Consider the following 22,273-nt stretch of genomic DNA (forward strand, 5'->3'; position numbering starts at 1 on the left):
TGATTTACATTATCATGGAAATGTCTATAGTCTTTATTTTGCCATTTCAAAGTCAGAACTACAAATATGTGTGCAAGATATACTGTTCACGCTAGTCTGGATTTTTTTTTTTTTCTTTTTCAAGCTTTAAGGTGTAGGTAGAGCTCAAATTAACAGTGTTTCCTCTGATACTTCAAAGCTTTTGGAAATGCAGTTTTCGCTTTTAAAGCCTGATAGAATATACTGCAAGAGCTCAGTTACCTGGAGTTATCTGGAACATGCACACAGTACCATATTGTAGTTTGCATGCTAGTGTCTCTTTCTGCTTTGAACTCCTGCATATGCTTGTGTGATGTCACAGGAATTTAGCTTCCTTTCTTAAGACTGTGTGGATATTTTGGAGGCCAAATTGTAATTATTAAATTGTAATATTTGGATGAGAAAGGTGAAGTGATCATTGTAACAGTTCAAATATTTGACCTGATGCTATTGGTTACTAGATCAATTTCTTACTTGTTTGCAGTTGGCTAAATTTCTACATGACTTAATATGTGCACCAAGAATGGTGCTGAAGGATAAAGCAAGCTCCAGGCTGCTCTTTAGGCAGGCCTTTCCAGAAGTTAGTCAGGAGGCATTGATTTTTTTTTCCTGCTGATTTTTTGGGGGAGGTTCTGGGCAAGCTGTTTGCCTCTTTCCATCTCCAAGCCTTAGTATGAGCAGGGGTCTGTCTTGATTGGCCTGACATCATTGATGTTGCCTCCCTTTCTTTCAGTGTTATTGAACATACAGTGCTGCAGTTACTTCAGTACTGGGATCCATAGACCTATTGGATGTACTGAAGGATCCTATTAGGACATGTCACTGCCAGAAATCTTAGGCTTTTATTAAAAATCAAATAGTGCCATATGTAATTCTTTCTTTGGTATATTAAAACCTCCTCAGTTTGAACAACTTAGATCAGTTAAAAGTAGAACTAAAATGGTTCCAAAAGCATTAGCTGAGGGTGGTAGAAATGGTTGCTCCATTTCCTTAATGGGACTTTTGATTCAGGAGCTTTCATCCTTCAGTTGTGCTTGTTTTTAAAGCCATGGGAATTGCCATGCTGTAAGCAAAACTAGTCCCATCAATCACATATAACTTCCACAATGTAGCCTGGATTCCTCTATGTATCCCAATCCAGTTAGGATAATAATTGAGATAGTCTGGTTTTTGGATGAGTATAGTAGGAAGTGTATGATTAAAGAAGTGTTGAGGTTGTTTTCTGCTTGTCAAGAACTTTGCTAGTTCCTGCTGTAGCTGTTTTAAGCAAAGAGCAAGGACAAATAATTGTTACTAATACTAATTCCTTGTTTTGTTGTTACAGGTCTGAAGAACTGTTGCCCAATTCAACAGTGCCAGCATTCCAACTTTATTAAACCTACCAACATCTTAAATGGACTTTCCTGTGGTGGTACCCTTTAAGAAATGGATGAAAGCTACATCAGTTTGCACATTCTATCACTTTCCAGTGTCATGAGAGATTTTTACTTCTAAATATTCTGTGTATGCAACTGGTAAAACCAGAGCCTACATCCAGTATTACTGATAAGAGACATTGTTCATCCACCAATGTTGTACATGTATGAAAACTGTGTACTGTATACTTCAACAATCCCCACTTTCTATTGGAGAGTACAATAATGTAAATCCTAAAAGCACCACTATTTTAGCATAATAAAAGAAAGTCCAAAGAGCTCCTATATAGACTACTCCAGATAACTTTGCTTCATCGGTATTTGTAGCTTATTGTAACTTTTTTAAAGAAATACAGGATCATCATCATCATCATCATCGTATTGTACAAAAGCGCTTTGATTAACACAACGGCTATATAGTTTTTTAATTTTAGGAAAAACCTGTGGAGACAGTGACCTAGTCTTTAAGAGTCCTTTCAGTATAACGTCTGACTAAAGACATGGCCTTTAATATCTGTTGGGAAGGAAATGTCCAGACTTTTCAACCTTTTATTGTATGTTTCCTTTTCCTTGTTTACATAGGGAACAATGTTTATAGTTGTGTGTACAGTGGGGGTCTACAACAAGAAGTGTATATTTTAAAACAATTTTTTAATGATTTAACAATTTTTTGTAAATCATTTTCGGGCTTCTGCAGCTGTAGATTCTCACTGTGAATTCCCTTGCTTGCTCATGCATAAGTGTATTTGCAATACCAAATATACAGGTTTAGTACTTTTGCCTGTTAGTGATTGTTTTACATGTGTAACGTTTTGGTTGAGATGTTAAATGGTGGAAGAGTACTGTGGATGTGAATGTGGGAAGTAATTTTAATCATGTGTAATTGGTCACAGGGCCTAAGTTGCAGTAATTAACTTTTGCTGATTTATTTAACAATGCCTTGTTGCTTTGTATGCATTAACGTTTGGGTGTAAAGATTGTGTGTATATCCAACAGGGAGCCACAGTATTTAAATTGACCAACCTAATGTTACAACTGCTTTGAGGTGGCCAAATGTAAACTAAAAGCCTTAATTAAAGTGGTGCAATTTTGTATGACTTAGCATCAGTAGTTCAATAAATTTGGATTGCCATGCAAGGGCTTGCATTACAGTTATACTACTTGAATGTTTTGTGTTTTAGTAGTGCTAGTAAATATTGATTTTTAAATCTCTTGCACAGTGCAGATTCATACATCTTAGGATGAAGAAGAACCCCTATGTCTTTGTTTTCTGACAAATACATGCCATAGATATTTCTTCTAATAGTATCCCATGTGTTAGTGTGAATGAATTTTTGACTGAATGAAATTCCATTTATTTCTGGACTTGGAATATTCCAAGCTGTAACAAAAGGAAAAGTCTAACAGAAAAATACCTGTCTTCAAAGGTTACACTATCAGTGGCTGTTTAGGAAACTTGCAAATACGTTACCTGCTATTTTCCTTCCTTACAGGGAGAATTAATTGTTAAAATCTACTTAGTCCGGCAAAAAAAAAAATCTTGGGAGACAGAATGATTATTCTGCATGAACCAAACCTTACTTGCTTGCTTTTAAGGAAATCTGCAGAGGAGCATTCTTGCAGTATTGAGTGTAGACTTTTTAAGACTTTAAATACCTGTTAATAGTGTTGGACTGAGAAGTGGAACGCATGGACTGTAGATGATTTCCTGATCTTGGCTCTGCTGCTGAAAATTAATGCCACACTCAGATACTTGGTACCTCCTGTTTCTCTGGCACAGAATTATCAGAGAGCTTGTTCTAATTCATTCTGCAAATTCAGTCAGATTAGGTTAGGTAATACTGGTAGGCTTTGAGATAGTTTATGTTGCCCTGAGTGAATTCAGCTGATCCTTCCTGCTGGTAGTTTCATCAGTCATCACCATTTTTTCTACTGTGCAGAGTCAGATTTAAGACTGAAATTCCTTTTCATTTATCATTAGAAACCGTAAGATTTTGATGATCCCCATCCTGCTTAGTCCCCAGAGTAGAGGAGACTGGAGCACTAGATGCCCTAGTTCTTTTTTCAATAGGTACCTACCCTCTTGGTGAGCTAATCCGAATTTTTCTTCCCTTCATTTCCAACCTCTTCTTATTCAGGTCTTGTAACACTTTTATGTTCTGGCTCTGTCCTTTTTATTGGTCTTTTTAATGTGTTTCTTTTCCAGGCAGCTGTACAGATGGCATTGGGTGGGAGTGAGAGAAAATTCTTTAAAAACATCATAGAAGGGACCTTGGTCTGATCTTGGTGTCCAGCCAAAGAATACTATTGACAGGGATGATCAGGCTTTGTCCTAAAAAGCTCTGTACTGAATCATTCTTAGTGTTTCTGTTCCTCAGCATTAAGAGGTATTCAGTTGGATCAAACCCTTAAGGAAGTAATTTTTCAGAATTTCTAGGATTTAACATCTAAAAGATTGTGCTAAAGAAGGGAAATATGTTGCCTCCTCCCTGTATTTAGAACTTATGTCAGATGTGTAAAGCCAGCACATTGTAACCCAGGTAACACCTAAACCCTGGTAGTCTTGAAAATTTAGACAAGCTTCAAGGGGAGCAGTGTCCCAGTTGTTAAAGGGAAGATGCTTGACAAAATGTTGCTAATGAAATGATGAAGTGTAAAGAAAAATACATAAGAATTCTCTTTGTGTCTAAATAATTGTGGTGGGAAAAGCTGTTCCCACTGAGGAAGTGAGCACCCCGTTCCCCATGGGAATTGGAACTATGTAAGCAGTTACCAATTCTAGAAAAGAATCCTGTCTGCTGAGATTTTTGAACAAACTTTTACATAACTCCAAGACAATTCTATTACATACCAACGCTTAAGAAGTTCATGGTAGAACTACTTGTACAGAAACAAACATTTCTCCTAAAGCTTTGGATTAAAACATGCATAACTCACATTTTGAGAACTAATGCAGGCATTTTTGCAAATTCGGTGTTAATACATGTGTTACTGCTTGTCAAGTTAGCTTATGCTTACAGTGCACACTTAACTTTACAGGAAGTTAGCTTATGCTTACAGTGCACACTGCTTCATTTCCTCTCTAATCTGAAACTGATATATATCAGTATTTAAGGTCAGAGCCTTCTATGGAAAAAGTAGTACAGAAGTATTATTTAATGGAATTGCACTCTTCATATTAAGACTCTTTCCTTGCAATGCAAATTTTTGTTATATCTTACCTTATCCTAGTGCCCTTTTTCATTCTCAAATTATTCTGTGAAATGAATGTTACTTGCCTGACTTGCAATGTCTCAAAATAGTCTTCTAAGATATTTTCAGATGTCCAAATGAACTAAGTGTAAGCTCAAACTACTACTTCTCTCCTGCATAAGACTTAAATTCTGGAAAAGTACTGTACAGTTAGATATTACAATTCTTTAATAAGACATACTGGTTCTGTGATGCTAGAAATGAAAGGTAGCGGGAGTTTAAAATTTGGATTAAAGTGTTGTAAGTAGAATTGCAATTTTCTTATGGCTATAAGTAGCAAAGTAAATATGAGAATTTTTCTTCTTTCAAAATGCTGTCAACAAACTGGATGAATCAAACATCATTAATTTTTTTCCCAAGTTTTCTAATCTTTGCCAGTTTTGAAAATAGGTTAGTTGGGCAGAAGTTTTGCCACAATACTGGACTAGTTCTAGATAGACTACAGTTTAGACATATCAACAGTAAAAAGTTGTACTAGATGTGAATGGTCAAAAAATAGTCTATGTTACAGCTATCTAGCACTTTTTAAATTCTAATTTTATGATGCAGCCAAGTGTAGACAAGAAGCTTTTTGTTCAAATTTAAACTGCTGTCCCAACAGCATTAGGCTATATTTCAATTTATTGCTTTTATTTTGCCTGTGTGTGGGGAGGAGGATAAAGACAAATAAAAAGTTGATTTTAAATGTATAACAAAAAGCAGTTGTGAATTGTTCTCTAAGGTAGCATTAGTGTACCAGAGTTACTAAATTAGGGTTTTATTTCTGAATCTCAAGCACATTATGCTTTTCTTTCAAAGGCTTATGAACAACTTGAAGACTTCTAAAACCTTATCTACCTTTTCCATTTCATACAGTAAACTCTGGAATGATACTTATATTTGTGGAAAACTTTACATTCTGAGTCTTGAACTAAAAAACAAAGTTGTTTCGTAGTCTTGATTTTGTTCACAGTGTTTCAATATCTGGGCTTCAAACAACATATATATATATGTGTATTTTGCTCTGTTTTCTGGGGTGGGGGGGTTGTTTGTTTGTTTGTTTTAAATAACCTCCAGAACCATTTATTTTCAGAAGTTTGAGTTCGTCAAGCAGAGAGTGACTTCCTGTTTTCAGAGTTGTTCTTTAGGGAGAGATTTGTGAATGGATAAAAGAATGTCTTTGCAGTTCCACCGTACTCGCATCAGTCTCAAGAGATCCTAATTCTGCCAAACAACAAGCTCTACAGCTTCATTGTTTTAAGAAGTTTACTATCACCAGGATTTTTTATCCTTGAAGTTATGACTGAGGTGAACTTCATTTATGAATCATTGTCATTTCTAATTAATTCATGTAATGTCTTTGTTTACCATGAACTTGGAGGCATGGGGCATTTCTGCAATCTTGAATACTGAGTGAAATCCAGGTGGACATTACAGTTCCTTCTTTTGTCAGTATACTTTACCTTTTCATACTATGTGGCATTTTAACCTTCCAGATCTAGTAGGGAGGACTCAGTAGCTTCACTTCCATACTAAGTACAAAAAAATCTCTACATGTGAAATCCCAGCTCTCATCAGCTGGGTTTACTGCTTGTAATGCACCCAATAGCAACAAAGACCCTTGGCAGTACTGTCATGATTTTCAGACACAAATAAAATGAGTTAAAAATTTGTCTCTTTTTCCTGTTTAATTAAAAAAATATGGTTTAGCCGATCTGCCTCAATAGAAAGAACATGAGAATCAATTTGTTTTGCTAAGAACCTGAGCAAACATTTGGAGAGTCAACATGTATCTAAATACTAAACAATCACATGAACACTTACATTCTTGAGATTAGTTTTTAAAAGGTTTCCATGCATTAAAAAAAAAAAAAATAAATTACACACTTCCAGGAATGTGTTTCAGCTAAAAAAAGATGGGCTAAAACATGAACCTTTTGGCTTCTCTTGCAAAAAGGTAAGGTATAAGTAGTTTCCAGTTTTCTTTGTACTGAGTGCAGTTGTGCTGCTGTCACACATTGCACATGAACTTCGTTAACTCTTGCTTTTGGTAATTCCGAGTTAACAATTTTGTATATGCAGATGGCATGTATGTAGCTTAGCAGGGCATTAAAGAAAATCTATTTAATTCATAAGATATCTTAAAATTTTTGTAGTTTGTAAAGGGTAACTGGAGTTACAGTTTGTTCACTTGTTTAAATTTCAGGATATACCAGATTAAAATTAACCTAGTACATCCTGTAGGCTCTGTTAACTTTGCAGAAAGGTAGTATGGATCAGAGGAACCTTAGGCATCGGCAATAAATATGCCAGGTTTCTGTGTTACTTGTGCTGGCTGCAGGGTCATCTTTGGGTGTCCTGCCTCTAAGGAGCATTGCTACCTCCCCTGATATTATGGTAACAACTGGAATTAAGATCAGTGCATCTGATGCAAATATGTGAAACTTTTAAGACAGATTTAGGAATTTAATTATAAATTTGAATTTAGAGTCCTTTATATCACTGACTCAAAAAAAGAATGCATTCCCTTCTGCTCCTTGGAAGCATAAGACACTTTCATGAGACTTTCAGGGTTTTTTTCCTTCAATTTTCCCTCTATTTCTATCTTGGTAGATGAATATGAAGTGAGATGCCAGTCAAAAAATAATGAAACACACCTCCAGGTTTTTACCCGGTTCCCCCTGCCTTGCCCCCTTACTGGAGCCTCTAAGGTGCTTCCTCAGTCTGCACTTAGAAGAGGCTGTACATTCTAAGACAAGTTCTCTCAAAGGCCCCAATCTTTCGATCTTTCACAGGTTTCTTGGGTTTGGGGTTTTGGTGGTGTTTTGGTATTTTTTGAAGTACGCGTCCTGCCTTCTTAATTTCTCTTCAGACTTACTTCCTTTGCTTTGTTCTCATCTGTTATTGGTTTGAATAAACTGGAGACGGCACACAAAGGAAGCATCCTCTCTGTCATCATACATTTCTCACTTGTTTACTCCCTGCCCTGAGGCAGGGCTAGCCTGAGGGTGTGAGCTGTTAGCGCACGATTGAACCAGATACTGATTTGTGCATTACTCGGAGTTTTCCACTGCACTGGAGACGATAATGCTACACTGTCTCAGTAGGATATGTTGAGGGGTAAATTCTGTTAAATGTATAGTACTGAACTAGGATGCCATAATTCCTTTAACACTCTTATTTTTTCTGTCATGATGAAGGTTGTTGCCCTTTCTTGTGCTTTCTTGAGTCTTCAAGACAGGGAGAACCATTTCTTTGTTTTTGGTGGCTGGTTGTTTGGGCGTTTTTTAATCCAAAATTACATTTCTTGAGTGACTAATCTACTCTCTATAGATCATCTACTTGCTTGTATTTCTGCATATCCAGTTTTCATCAACTTTCTTTGTGTGAAGCCTTCTGAAGTAAGGCTCTGGCAGCGTCAGTGAGACGCTATGCTTGGGCATCGCGGTATTTTATCAGTATCTCAAGCAAGCTGGAGAACTTCAGACCGTGTCTTGCACTTCTCCTGCCTTTTGCAGCTGTTGTCAGCTAATTTGCTTGATAGTACCCCATTGTAACTGCAGCCCTAAAAATACCCAAATACTTGCAACTGTATTTCAGAATTTCCCTGTCTATGTGAAAAGATTGTTTGGACGGTTTCCCTTGTCCTAGAGGGCAACTAAACGAACCACGGTCAGTTGCACAGACGTTTGCACTTACAAAGTAGTAACGATGTTTTTCTGTAGTTAAAACATAGGCTGAATTCACGTGGGGAAGGGAAGAGAGAGATAACTTCGTAATTCTGTAAAGTTTGTCCAGCCTTGAAGGGTTGAGTGATCTTGCATGGTGCTTACTTTACCCTTTAATGCTGGTGCCAGTAGATTGAGTTACGCTGGGAGAAACGGGAAAGAAACAGACACGCGTTTGCAACTCGGTGAAAACAAACTCGTCACTGCAAAGGCCGGGAGGGAGGCTGCGCCGGCCGAATGTGTATGAAGCACTTGGCGCGTCTTTTCTGTGCGGCGAGATAACCCCAACCGCACCTGGCACAGTCCGGGTTGGTTTTCTTTAGGCTGTGACGCTGAACGCGGAGCCCCGCGCACCGCCAGGAGAGCGGCCCCGGGCCGGCCGGTTCCCTGGGGCCGGGGCGGGCGGGGCGCCCGGGCGGAAGGAGCCCGTGTCCTTCCGGGCCGCGGGCCGGCGCTGGCGGCGGCGGGAAGGCTGAGCCCGGGCCCGGAGCGCCGCGGCCGCCGCCATGGACAGGTGAGGGCCGGCCGCGCCTCTGGGCCCGGGCTACGCCGGCTGTGAGACGCGGCCCGGCAGCGGGGAGCGGGGGCGCACGGCGCCGGCTGCGAAACGGCGGCTTCTGAGCCTGCCGGAGGCTCTTTGTCACCCGGGAGCTTTAAGCGTGGCTGTTGCTTCTTGAGTGTACATTTGGATTAACCGGGAGTGTGAGGTGCTCTGGGGTCGCGGGGCCGGGCCTTTGCCAGGCCTGCTGCCTCCACGGCCCCCGGGAGCGGGTCCTCTGCTCCCAGTGACTGGGAATGGTATTTCCCCTTCGGGAGGGGAAAGTGAGCTTTCCCAGCCTGTCGTGACTGCGTTATCCGAAGGAAAAAAAATCATGTAGTGAAATCATGCCATTATTTCAGTTTAATTTTTTTCAGTTCAAAATTGAATTTCCTACTGTGGCGTCTTTTACTAGCCATTTTTTTTTCTCCTTTCCTTTTTAATGGAAAAATGTTAGTTATGGTGTAGGAGAAACAAAGTCTGGGTTTCACGAAGGCTCGTTTCCCTGAGCTAATAAGCAGTGCTAAAATTCTGCAGAGGACGCTGGACATAAGTAGTAAGATAGGAGATGACCTAACACTTTTAAGTTTCCCGGTTGTGGAGTTACATTGGCATGACAGTAAGATCTTGGATGCCCTGCTTGAATTCACTTGCTTGTTTTCTGTCTGTGTTGCTGTTTTGTAGAAATGGTTTTGAAGACATGCCATCCCCCCATGATCCAGAGATGGTCAGACCTGGGCGGAAGCAAGGCTCTCAGAAAAGAGTTTCTAGTATCCTTTTTCTGTAAAGATTTTTTTTTTCTTTAACTGCTGTGTTCACCAGGTGTGTATATTTTAATACTGCTTTGATTTTCCTGTATGTATGTACTCAGGTGGTTGTCCACCCAGAGAACCATGTGAGCCATAGCTGACTCAATTTCTGAGCTTTTGGAAAAGAAAAATAAGTTTTCCTCATTATATCTTAATTATATGGCTTTATGCTTATTTGCAGGTATTGTAATATCAAAGTATTATGATGATCTAGTGTATCTTAATTTTCCATCCACTGTGATGGCAAGAGTAGTGCACAGGCATAGATTTAAATTTCCATAGAAATTTTCCCCCCTGCTTTTTTACAATAAGGAGCCCCTCCCCACACACCATGTAGTTTGACAGCTATGATAATGGTATTTTCATGGTTATGGTAGCAAAGGAATCCAGTAAGTTTGCTTATTCTTCTGGGTTTTGTGTTGGAAACAAAAGTAGTGAGATATTTGCCCTGATTATATTGTGCCTAAGAATCAAGATGTTTCTGAATGCTAGTAATACAAGCTACTGAAACTTTTATACAACTACTTCTTAGTAAATCATACCTAGAGCACTGAACCTGGGTGCTGACATGAAGAAGAAAAGTAGAGCAAGAGAGCACTTGGAACCGAGAGAGGGAACATTTTAAAAAATGCATTCAGGCTCAGATTTTCTTGTTATGGTTGATGTAGCATGAAGCAGCTCCTCATGGGGCAGAATCTGAGCCACTGTGAGATCTGAGACCTACTGTGTTCATATTTCTGAACTTCACTTTGTGCTATCCCTTTTAACCTTCCAGCTTTTAAGGTTCTGATAAAACATTTTACGAAACTTTCTGTTATACTCCTGAAGACAAGATGTGTAATTTTCATAAAGTTTGAGTCACAACAAAATATTTTTCCTTTCCAAGTAGTCACAGTCATTTGGAATAGATCCAAAAGTGTGTTTAGGAAAGCGTTTCTTAACTTATTAATCAGTTCTTACATCCCTGGATGACACTATTGGAAACATGACACCCAAAAGCCAGTTTCTTTCCCGAACTCCTAATTCATTACTTCACCAGCCAGGTAAGACTGCTTGCTTGTTTGTTTACTGTTTGGTTAAAGGATTTATGTGCTTGTACTTAATAATTAATAACAATCCATAAGAAGGACATGGATGTGCTGTAATCCAGTGAAGGCCCACAAAGTTGATTAGCAGGTTAAGTATTTGACATGTGAGGAGAGACTGAGAAGAGCTGGGATTATTTATCGTGGGAAAGAGGTTGGGGGGGATCTTGTAAATATATATAAACATTTGATGGGACAGATAAAAAAAAGAACCAAGTTTTTCTTGGTACCCTGAAAAGTCAAGAGGCAATAGGCACAACAGCATATACAGGGAATTCTGTTTGGACATAAAAAACACCCCCTTTTTTCTACTCTAATGGTGGTTGAATGCTAGAACTGGTTGCCCAGATAGTCTATTGAGTCTCTGTCCTTGGAGATAAATAAAGCTGGACAAGGTGCTGAGCAGTCTTTTCTAGTTGACACACCTTTGGGCTGCCTTTTGCTTTAACGGTTTGGAAACCAATTTCTGAGAAAAAATGAGAGGAGATGTACTGCTCTTTATGCTTGTGTGTGTTTACAGTGAACTCTAGTAACTTAGACTATGTAACTAGATATACTGGCTGTTTGGTGCATATATAGAACCTGCTTTCAGGCTTCTGTCTGCATTTCATAAGTACTTCAGTCTCTGTTAAAAATTTCTTTTGGAATTTCTGGATAGAGCAGAGCAGCCTTAAGTACTTTCTCTTTTCAGGAAAGCGTCTTTCTCTTTTAGGTACTGCATTCCATCGCAGCTCCATGAAGCCATCAGATATGTCTGCCATCCTGGGAACAGGAGGAAAATCTCCTCTCATTCTACCAAATTCTGGACTTTTTGGCAGTCTGTCAATGGTAAGATAGTTAGAGGATAGCATCATTTTCTCTTTTGTCCCTGTGAAACATAAGAGGTTACAAGTTTAGTGTTTCTGTGTTGTTTGCTCCAAAGACAAGCTGTGAGTGGTATAGGCTTGCCAGTACTGCTCTTTCTGTTTACTGCTGGTGTTATTTATTACTGTATTATTCTTTGAGATGATTCAGGGAGGAATAATAGAGGTTTACGAGGACTCTCCAAAAACACCATGTGTGCTAAGCTAGTCCTCATAACATTGGTCTGTGACTACAAAAATCCTGGCTGTGCTTGTTTACAAATTCTTCAAAGATAATTGTTTTATGTTAGCAAGTTGAAAGTTTGGGATTTTTCTTACTTTAGCATTCTCCAGTATTAGGCTTCACTGGAGTGTTGAAGTTTAGACTTCAAAGAACAAGCTCTTCTGATGACTTTTTAGATGACGCTGATTATCTTCTACTGCAATGTCTGGAAAAACACTGATGGGAAAAGTTATCAGTAGGGACCTCTGACATATCTTATCTCCATTTATTTTTAAATTAACACAAAGGAAGTTAATGTGTTTTTCTCTATCTACATTTTAGTTCATTCTCGTTTTTAGTTGTTTCTGTAGCTTGATGCAGGCCATTTGTTTCTTCATAAATTATCAGCTTCTGGGGTCTAGTTGATCAAAGTGTATACAAAACTCTTAGCACTGGGAACTGCAAAGGCACAGTTGCACCTTATCTTAAGGCAGTTAATTCACTATTTGATTTTAGGATTATCTGTTTATATACCATTCATATAGAAGGAGAAAAAGTGTAGCTAGGCTTCTAATATCTGAGATTATAATTTATTTTCTTTATGTTCTTGTTGTGGTTTTAGTTGGATGAAAGTAGCTGGACCATGGCACTCTCGCCTCAGAAGACAGGAATGTTTGTAAATGCAGACACGTCCAATATGACAGAAGATGTCACTATGAGTGCTGTGTTGCTGCGTGAGGATGATCCTGGGGAAGCTGGTGAGACAATCTAAAGTTTTACTAATAATTTATCGCAGTTCTGATTTGTGGGGTATAAATATACATGTTCTTTTTTTTAATTTTCTGTATTATTTTGCTAGTATTTCTTAGTCAAAAGCAGTCCAGTTTTAAAGGGTCAGATAATCACGACATTCCAGTTTATTGGAGTTTTGTGAGTTTGTGCTTTCTGTGGAACCTGTTCTGATTGAAGAAATGTGATGCTCTAGTGATGTGGGAAGCAAACTGGATTAGTTTTGTGGAGATACACAAATGAGTTTGCTGTTGAAATTCTTGCAGGTGGCGTATTTACAACAAAAGTTTTATAACTAACATAGCTCATAGCTTCTGTGTATCTTAGTATCTTAGCTGATAAATACTTCTGACTTTGTGAGATAGTTCCTGTCATCACTGTACGCATATAAATTTGCAAAAATGAGAAGTCTTATCATGAGAAGGATGTTTTCATAGTCCAGTGGGGTCTGTTTTACCGAGTTGTGCCTCACTAATACGGCTGTTTCTTCTTATGTCTGTCCTAGCTACTATGAGCATGTACTCAGACTTTCTGCATTCCTTTCTGAAGCATACATCAACTACCATTTTTGAACTTGTGGATGAGTATGAAAATATTTGTAACAGTCAGGTAAGTAGTTACTTGGGTTTTTATTCACTTTGTTTTACATTTCCTTCCCAAAGCAGTGTTGCTATGAAGTCACAGTGCTTAACATATATACTTTAAATCTTCCAGCTTATGAGTCACTGAACATCAGCACTGAGTAGCATCTCACTTTCCTCAAACACTGCTTTGGCACAGGAACACCCATGGTGTAGCTTGCTGAATACTAAAATTGTCATCTGGCTGCTGTTCCACTGAAAGTGTGAAGTGGCAATAAACCAGGAGGTGTAGCAATGCTTTTGTTAAGAAGATAGATTAAAATCTATTTATTTCTCCTATATATAAAGAAATTAAATCATTATCTTATTTTATAAATAAAATCATCACTTGAAGAGATGGTAATCAGACCCATTTTTTGGAAACAATCAGGATAATAAAAAGATTTCTGTAATGGCTTAGGAAAAAATACACCAATGGGCAATATTAACTCTGTATAAATTTATTTCCCTCAGGTGAATATATTAGGGAAAATAGTTTATCGGGCAACTCCTGGACAGCAGAAGTTTTCCAAAACTGCCAGTGTTTTGTGGCTTCTCAAGCAGGAAATGGTGACTTGGAGATTGCTGTCCTCGATTTATAGGTAATTCCTTTGAAAAGGACACTACTACATTTTTGTACTGAGACAACTTTCTTGGATAAATTTTTTATGGGTTTATAAATAGGGAGTCAAGCAATTAAGTACCGATTAATAAGTTGTTTATAGAAGTAGATTCTGATATAAATTCTGTCTATTTATTATCTATTTTCAAAAATTAAAGTTGTAAACAGAAATGTTCTTATTACCTTTGCAACTTCTAGTATTTTTAAGACTATTTTTGTAAAGTTTTTTTAAGTATTTATACTTAGGCATTTTGCTCAATTTTCTCAACTTTTGTTTTAATCTTCAGTGTTTTGCACTTTTATTTCTAGAGACAGAATACAGTCTGCACTGGAAGATGAAACTACATTTGATATCACTGTAAGCATGGACTCTTTGGCATGTTTTTATATAATCAAAGAAGCTAAATAAGCAAAGTATAGGCTAAATGCTTGTATTTTACTTTTACAGTCTCAAAGTGGCAGTCACTCAAAATTCAAAAGTGAAAAATGAGACTGATTTTTATCAAGATAATTATTATTTCACCAATTGTGAAGATAAATCTAAATATCCATTTCTAAAGAGAGAATGCTAATGTAAAAATTATTGTAAACTCTCCTTTGTTTTGTTTCCTTAAATATCCTGAGTTGGAAGGGATGCACAAGGATCACTGAGTCCTACTCCTGGCTCTGCACAACACAATCCTAAATTCACTAGAAATAACTATTTATTTATTTTTACAGACTGCATCAATAGCTGTGATGTTCCTGTAGCTCAGAGATAATTTTGCTTTGCTTAAAAGAAGAACATGTGGTCAAGCTGTCTAGCCTTTGCAGTCTGATTCCAGTTTATCTCAAGAGAAATCCAAATTTTTTAGCATTCCTTTTACAGCTGTAGTCATCTTGTCTATGTCAATACAGTGCTTCCAGGCTTTGCTACCAGAATATGCTTAGGAAAACAAAACAATAAGTAAAGTGACTCTGCCTTTGTAAAATTTATGATTGCAGGTCTTTCTTCTCAGTCATAAAATAGCTTCCTCTATGATTCCCATTGCTAAGTTGTCAGTGTTAAACACTGTTGTGCCAAAAATACCCAGTTTCCTCCTACCTGTGCTTGTTAGGATAATGGACCTTCTGTTCTCTTTTTATTGCAAATCTAATGAAGGTTAAATTAATAGAGGAGATTAAATAGAAGGATCAGGGCTCTGGGCTCGGTATCTCATTTGTTTGTTTTTCACACTTTTTAGTGTTAAATGTGTGTATGACTTTGAAAAATGTTATTTTGGAATTTAAAGTAACAAGTGGGATTTAAGATAATATGCAGCAGTCAAGGAATCCACTGTGTGGAGTCTTTCTGTAGTCATGTATTTGTTAATTATGTTCTAAGTCTCATTTTTACAGTTTTAAGTGTAACTGGATGTAAAAGATCAAGTAAAACAATCTACAAGGCATTTATTTTTAAAAAAGAGGGAGGGGAAAGATAGCATACTGAACTTGTAGCAAATTTCTGAATTAGTATGTGTTCAATTGGATAGTTCTGGTTTTGTGAAGATTTTCTTTTCCATGAAGTAATAATCAGCTTTTTCTTAAACAGGCTTTAACTGCTAGTGAAAAAACAACTGTAGACAACTTGTTTCAGAAAGATTCACTTGTTCGACAAAGTCAGGTATGATGGAAAGTTTTTAATATGAGAATGAAAATAGATTATTCATAACACTGATGCTCTATGCACTTTTTGGGCTTGTTTCTAATACTTTTTTTAAATACTCACTCAAGTGTGTATTAAATGAATGCATAGAAATGATGCTCCTTAGTTGCTAAAGATCAGAAAAGTTTTTCAGGCTATTTTGCAAAGAATGAAAGGCTGAGAGCTGTTCCTGTTTGCAGCATCTGTTAGTGTTGCTGGTGATTGATGGGCTGTTAAGTAGCAGTGTATTAAACTGCAGTATCCCGTGAGAAAGAGAGCTCAAATCCCAACCACCTTCATATTGAATATTTAAAATGCAAGTGAAATAGTCTTCTGGATCTCTCAGCCTTTTGGTTGCCACTTAGATAACAAGTGATGAGAGGAAGGCAGCAAAAGTATTATTTGTTCCATGTTTGTTTTAAAAATGCAGTTTAAATTTATTCCAGCTGGTGGTGGATTGGCTGGAGAGCATTGCTAAGGATGAAATTGGCGACTTCTCCGATAATATTGAGTTTTATGCAAAAACTGTATATTGGTGAGTTCAGATTTCCTTTGATTATATACATTTTCCCATCAAGTGTAAGATTCAGGGTCACAGACTCACTCTTGAAAAGAAGTGGGTTTTTTTAGATTGTTCTCTTCATTCGCTTCTTTTCTTTAAATTTATATGTGTTAAAATTGAGACTTCTTACCCATCCACTGAAGTAAATCTCAGAAGTCAATTAAAGCCTTTTGGGAGGCAAAGATGGAAATAAAAGCCATGAAACCATTTTAATTTAATCTTTGTCCGGCTTTAGTTTTTGCCTGAGTTCCTACCATTTTGTATCATTGACCCTTCACCAGAAGCCATTATTGTTACCTTTATTATCACTGATGGGTTTTATGGCAGAATGGACCAAAGGCTACCTTTTAATGCTAGATGACTAGAATAAACCTGCTTTTAATGGCCAGCGAATACAGGCTTTTGGAATTATGTCTTTATCCTCAGTTAAATTTCTGTCTTAGACTGACTTTATCGTGAATGCCAATGGGAAAATTCACTTATGCAGAGATCAGTTAATACATGAATGACTGAAATAACAGATGCTTTTGAAAGAAATCAAATATATGTGCATTTATTTTAGTATTGTACTTGTTGTGAAATGTTAACATTTTCACAGCACTATCAGAGTCCATTGATATATCAACCAAACCAAGTGTCTGTTCTGTAAACATACTCATGAAACAAAATACATTTTTCAGTATTTGTCTTATTAAAAGATGCTTGCTTAGAAACATTTTTCTGTAAAATATTTCACTGCTTTCAGGGATAACACACTGCACTCCCTGAAGCAGCGACAGTCAAGTACATACATGGGAAGTTCTCGTCCTCTGGTAACAGAATTGGTAAGTATTATATAAAACTAAGGCTTGGCTTCAGAATGGGCTAGAGAGTATATATATATGTGATCTTCACAGATTCCTACCTGTTCTTAGATAGTTGTGCTGTCTAAAAGTAGTTACAGTATCTAAAAATTGCTACAGAAATTGTGAGGCAGAGTGCCTCAAAAATTCTTTTCAAGGTCACTGTGGACTTGTGTTTTCTTTCAGCAATCACAAGTACATGTGATCTGTTTGGTGAAGTAATGGCTTTATTATGACTTCTTATGTCTGAAACAAACTCATGTTCCTAACCAGAAAAGTTTATAAAACTCCTTGGGAGCCCTTGCAGATAAGGGAATGCTGTCTTTATGCAGTAACTAGTAAAATGAAGCCAAGTCCTAATGCAATACTTCGAGAGCTCTATAATAAAAGCTAATAGGAGAGAAGTCAAGGAAAGAAAGGACTGTCCATTAGAATGAGGTGATGGACTGCCTCAGTGACAGCAAAGCAGCCATAGGAGATTTAATTCAATTGGGGAGTGATCTGAGCTATTGATTTGCTTTAGAAAATCTCTTTGCATTAAATAGAAGCAAGTTCAGCTGTTGTGAAAAACCGTCTAGATAGAAGGTGGAGGAGGAGAAAGTCTGGTAGGCAGATAGACAGAAGGGCAAAGGATGTTTGAAGGTGAGAAGAGATGGAAGATAAGAAATTTGGGGCAAATAACAAGGCAGTGGAGTAAATTAATTGCGTTGACTTCTTCTGATAGAAACAGTGACAGAAGAGGAACGAAAGAAATCAGAGGAAAAACAGAAGCATCGTGCTCAATATTACATGGGTTGTACAGATTGCTGTGCCAACATGAAAAAGTGACTCCCAATTATAAAACAGGGCAGGACGTTAATCGAAGAGACACAGATAGAGGTATTGTGTAGATGAGTGATGACTTTTTTCCTTGCAGGATCCAGATGCTCCTATTCGACAGAAACTGCCACTTGATGATTTGGACCAAGAAGATGATGCAAGGCTGCTAAAGTATCTCTTCACTCTCATCAGAGCAGGAATGACAGATGAGGTAGTGTAAGTTTTAATTACGTAAACATAAATAACTTACTGTTAAAGCCAATAAGCTGTGTACTAAAATGTCTATTTAAATTTGACTTGTAGTGATTCAGTTTTCAGTTTGTTGTCAGTACTGACCGCCATATTGGCATTTTAGTCAAACTTGCTTTTAGCAAAGTAATTTTGGTGTAGAATAGGTGTTATGGAAAAAGTGTAGTTTTGGGTGTTTGGGTTGTTTGACAATATTTTTTCACTGTTGTGTTTTAATACTAAGTAGTGCCAAGACAAACACACAGAATGCTCTAAAGAGCCTCCATTGATGATTAGAGACACAATTAGGAAGATTATCAGACGTGTATATATGATGGTATTTGAGTAATGGGGAGGAAAAGGAATTTGGGATTCTTGTGCCAGAGACTTTAACTGAGGACTGTGGTTACTTGCTCATATTCTGTTCCAATATGGTGCACAGCTATTCATTTTCTGATGGTGTGGGAGCATGAGCATATTGCTGCAGGGCAGTGTGAGTAGAAATTTGCAACTTCAGTTGGTGTTGAGAAGGCTAAGTGAACTGGGAAAGTAGATGCTGCGTGAAGACAACGATTAAACAAAAGGGCTGTGGTTTACACTAAACTTATCAGAATGATGTGTAACAGCTGTCTAGCTAACAAAGATGAGGCTGTAGTACATTTCTTACACTGCTGTAAATACTGACTGAAAAACAAAATTTCAGTGAAAAAGGGTGACATTTACTTTGAAATCTTTCAGTTGTTTTGAGTTTAAGATCCTCTTTGCTTATTTTTCACATAGAATCTCTACACAAATTAACTATTTTAATGATGTTCACATTTTTAAAGAAGAAGATGGACGTTTTCTTGCCTTGAAGTGTGTTGCTGAGAAAATGCATTATTTTTCAGGCACAGCGCTTATGCAAACGATGTGGTCAGGCATGGAGAGCTGCAACTTTGGAAGGCTGGAAATTGTATCATGATCCTAACATAAATGGAGGTATCTGCTACAAAGTGCATTTGATACAGATACAAAAATACTAGGATCTCATAATATCTCTTCATCGCAAAGAGAAATAGTTCTTTCTTTTCACCTGATGAGCCTTCTTTGGTATCTGGAATATTTTACCATGTCTGTTGAACATGTGAAAACATGTAAAAATTAAATTATTTTAGTTGAAGGTGAGTTCATTGAATCCATCTACACATGCTAAAGCCACTTCTTTTTTTAAAGCCAGATGTTATCACTAGGAAATAGATGTATCAGAGTTCTGTAAAGATCTTCTCCACCTCCATATAATACTTGGGTCTGTATTTTCTTAACATCTGGCTTATTCCACCTGGCACACATTTTGTTGCTTATCAGCTCAAATTGGACTACATATCCATACATACTACAGAAGGGTGTGGTAAAACTAGAGTTCTGCAAATGTAAATGCAAGAGAAAGAGATGCTTTTAAATTGTAAAGTACTTTTCTCCTTGGTTCCTTTGCACATGGTTCCCTATTTTTTACACTACCTTGCTTCTCTCTAATGTGTTCATTACATTGCAGCATTTAGCAAGGAATTGAAGAATGAGTCTAGGTGTTGTTTGTAACTGAGTGTGAAAGGCTTAATGCTTTCCTTCTTTTCAAATCCTGATAGGCTGTTGCTTTCATCTGCATGTTACACCCCTCTCTTGGCTTTTTTTTTGAGTCTGCCTACCTAACCTGTTGTTACACAAGTATAAATGCCTGTGTGGATGCGTGCAAAATAGCAGCACTGAAGCAGTGATGTTTTTAAGAAGCTTTGATTAAGATATAAATGTTTTTTCCCCCTTAACTTTGTTTTTTTTTTTTCAAATTTAGACACTGTAGATAGGTTACAGTCAAAAGCATTATGTTATTAAAAGCTAGATAGCAGCTAAGTTTTTAAATTACTGTAACTTATAGAGGCAAATTCACCAAACTAGCCAGAAAAGCCACCTTGCAGTCCAGTCAAAAGCATCAAGATACTTCAGGAAGAGTCCTAAAGGGGTTGCAATTGGGCTATGAAATTAAAATAGACTTCACTGTTTTTTAGATGTTACTGGATTCTTATTTTTTAATGGCACTTTCTTTTTCCTTTCTTCCTTGTTTTTTTGGATTTTTTTAAATTATTCTTTGCATGTAGGAAAAGAGCTGGAGCCTGTTGAAGGCAATCCATACAGGTGCATTTGGAAAATAAGTTGTTGGCGCATGGCTGAAGAGGTAAGACAATGCTGCTTCTCTTTCTATTAATACATAAATTGGAACTTTTCTGAACTCTGAAATGGGATTTTTAAGTAAACATTTCCACTCTGAGTTTGCTACTTAGAGGATTCACAATTAATGCTTCTAAGAGGACTTCTGAAATATCTCATTTATGTATTGTGAGAAATCTGCATCATCAGCACCACTTTTTCAGGAAACATCTGCCTTATTTTTTTCTGATTGAAAGTAAAACCACTGACACTGACTTTCATCTTGACTTAATTGAATGGGAAAGAGAAAACATTGCTTTCTTTCCAGGTCAATGTAAATTTTTCAGTTAAGTTACAAGGGGATGCTAGTGAAGGGAAAGTCACTTGGTATTCTTATTTTGGCTCCTTGTGTATCCTGTGATTTTGCAACTTTACTTGGTATCTGTTAGATGGAACATTTTGCAATTGATTGATCTCTAATAAAATATGAAGTGACTAGAAAACTTAAATGTTTTGTAATTTAAAGTTTGGGTGTTTCTACTGTTTATTTTAGGAGCAGTTTAATAGATATGAAAGAGCAATCTATGCAGCCCTAAGTGGAAACCTCAAACAGGTATGTCAAGGCCCCTAGTTCAGCAGTGTTTAGGAGTTGTGCATTTCCTTTCTCGTATGTGACAATGATATCATCAGAATTATTGCAGTTACTGGTTTCTGTACTTTTAAAAATCTACTAAACAGAACAATAGCAAATATTGCTGCTTTAGTAGACATGCTGTTTGTAATACTGCTGTATCTTAATTAAATATATGATAGACTTTCCAGTCAAGAAAAGGCTGCTGTTTAAGGTGGTTACTGCACTGTTTTGGTGCCTGAAAATCTGATCCTGAATTATAGTTGCTCTGTTTGGGTTCTGATGGTTCTCCATCTCTTGACAATTTCTACTCTGTTTTTTTAATACGTAGCTTCTTCCAGTTTGTGATACCTGGGAAGATACTGTTTGGGCATATTTCAGGGTCATGGTGGACACTCTAGTGGAGCAGGAAATACGAACCTCAGTAGTAACTGCAGAGGAGATGGAAGAGCTCCCTAGAGATTATTTAGAAACAAAGTAAGTTTCAAGTAAAATTATGCCACTACTATACTCAACAAAGCATCTTGTATGGAATCTGTGTGGAATAATCAAGGTAATGTGTTTTGTCTTTTCTCTTATGCTTTCAAGCTGGACTTCAGAAAAAGTTTTTGAAGAACTTCAGGCAACAGACAAAAGGGTATGTAATAACTGCAGTGTTTCTCCTCACTGCTTACCATTTTTAATTATTCACTGGGTTCTACTTTTTACTGCACTCTTTATTGAAATGCTCAAATATGCACAATGACTAATTTGTTTCATATTTTGTATCCCCAAAAATGCGTGGTTTCCAATTCAAATAGATTTTTCTTCGTACTACTACCTCTTAACAGTAAAAGGGATACAGGTTTTGTGTTACCCTGCTCTCTGTCTGCCAAACTAGCTGTCAAGTGTTGTGAGACCTACAAAGCAAACAAAGTAAATCAACTATTCAACACTTCAATAAAATGTTCAAAATCAATTACATTGCATTTTCTTCATAGGAGGTTTGTGTGCATATTTCAGAACAGGCCTTTCAGAATTTAGAAGCTTATTTGCTTAGACTGAGATACTTTTTTACTTTTAGCACCCAAAATACTCAATTCATGTAAGATGGGGATACATAACTTACAGGTTAATTTTGGAGTGATTAAATTGAAACTACACTTACTTTTACTTGATGGAATGGACACATGGCATTTGTCATATTGCTAAAACAAAGACATGCAGTCAGCTACGGATATAGCCAGCTGTATTTGTCATTGCAATATAGTGCAATCCTCACCATAAAGCAGATGTGTTTGGATTGCATTTCATGCATTAATGTATTAATTCCTTTGGAGAGAGGGTCAAATTTCCTCCAGAAGTAACTTTCACAGACCTTCTTCTGTGATTTTTTAAAATCTTATCTGTAACATCATTGTTTATTTTCCTCTTCAGAGCAAAAAGCCCTT

General features: G+C 37.2%; 2 protein-coding genes across 4 annotated transcripts in view; both read left to right on the top strand.

Moving 5' to 3' along the window:
• Window positions 1–2,584, top strand: part of RAP1B (RAP1B, member of RAS oncogene family) — a 31,035-nt gene extending 28,451 nt beyond the window's left edge. For all 3 annotated transcript variants that reach the window (XM_066319166.1, XM_066319167.1, XM_066319168.1), the window contains one exon: window positions 1,343–2,584. The gene's annotated coding sequence lies outside the window, so the exon portion shown is untranslated. The remainder of the gene's footprint in view (window positions 1–1,342) is intronic.
• Window positions 1–22,273, top strand: part of NUP107 (nucleoporin 107) — a 59,076-nt gene that overhangs the window by 28,788 nt on the left and 8,015 nt on the right. The window contains 16 exon segments of the mRNA XM_066320223.1: window positions 9,615–9,700; window positions 10,693–10,782; window positions 11,537–11,652; window positions 12,512–12,647; window positions 13,184–13,287; window positions 13,773–13,900; window positions 14,230–14,278; window positions 15,491–15,562; window positions 16,030–16,118; window positions 16,891–16,969; window positions 17,904–18,017; window positions 18,922–19,012; window positions 20,164–20,240; window positions 20,766–20,825; window positions 21,175–21,320; window positions 21,432–21,480. Coding sequence (XP_066176320.1) covers window positions 9,615–9,700; window positions 10,693–10,782; window positions 11,537–11,652; window positions 12,512–12,647; window positions 13,184–13,287; window positions 13,773–13,900; window positions 14,230–14,278; window positions 15,491–15,562; window positions 16,030–16,118; window positions 16,891–16,969; window positions 17,904–18,017; window positions 18,922–19,012; window positions 20,164–20,240; window positions 20,766–20,825; window positions 21,175–21,320; window positions 21,432–21,480 — 1,486 coding nt within the window.

This window comes from Sylvia atricapilla, chromosome 5 (assembly GCF_009819655.1).
Source record: "Sylvia atricapilla isolate bSylAtr1 chromosome 5, bSylAtr1.pri, whole genome shotgun sequence".
Classification (NCBI taxonomy): domain Eukaryota; kingdom Metazoa; phylum Chordata; class Aves; order Passeriformes; family Sylviidae; genus Sylvia; species Sylvia atricapilla.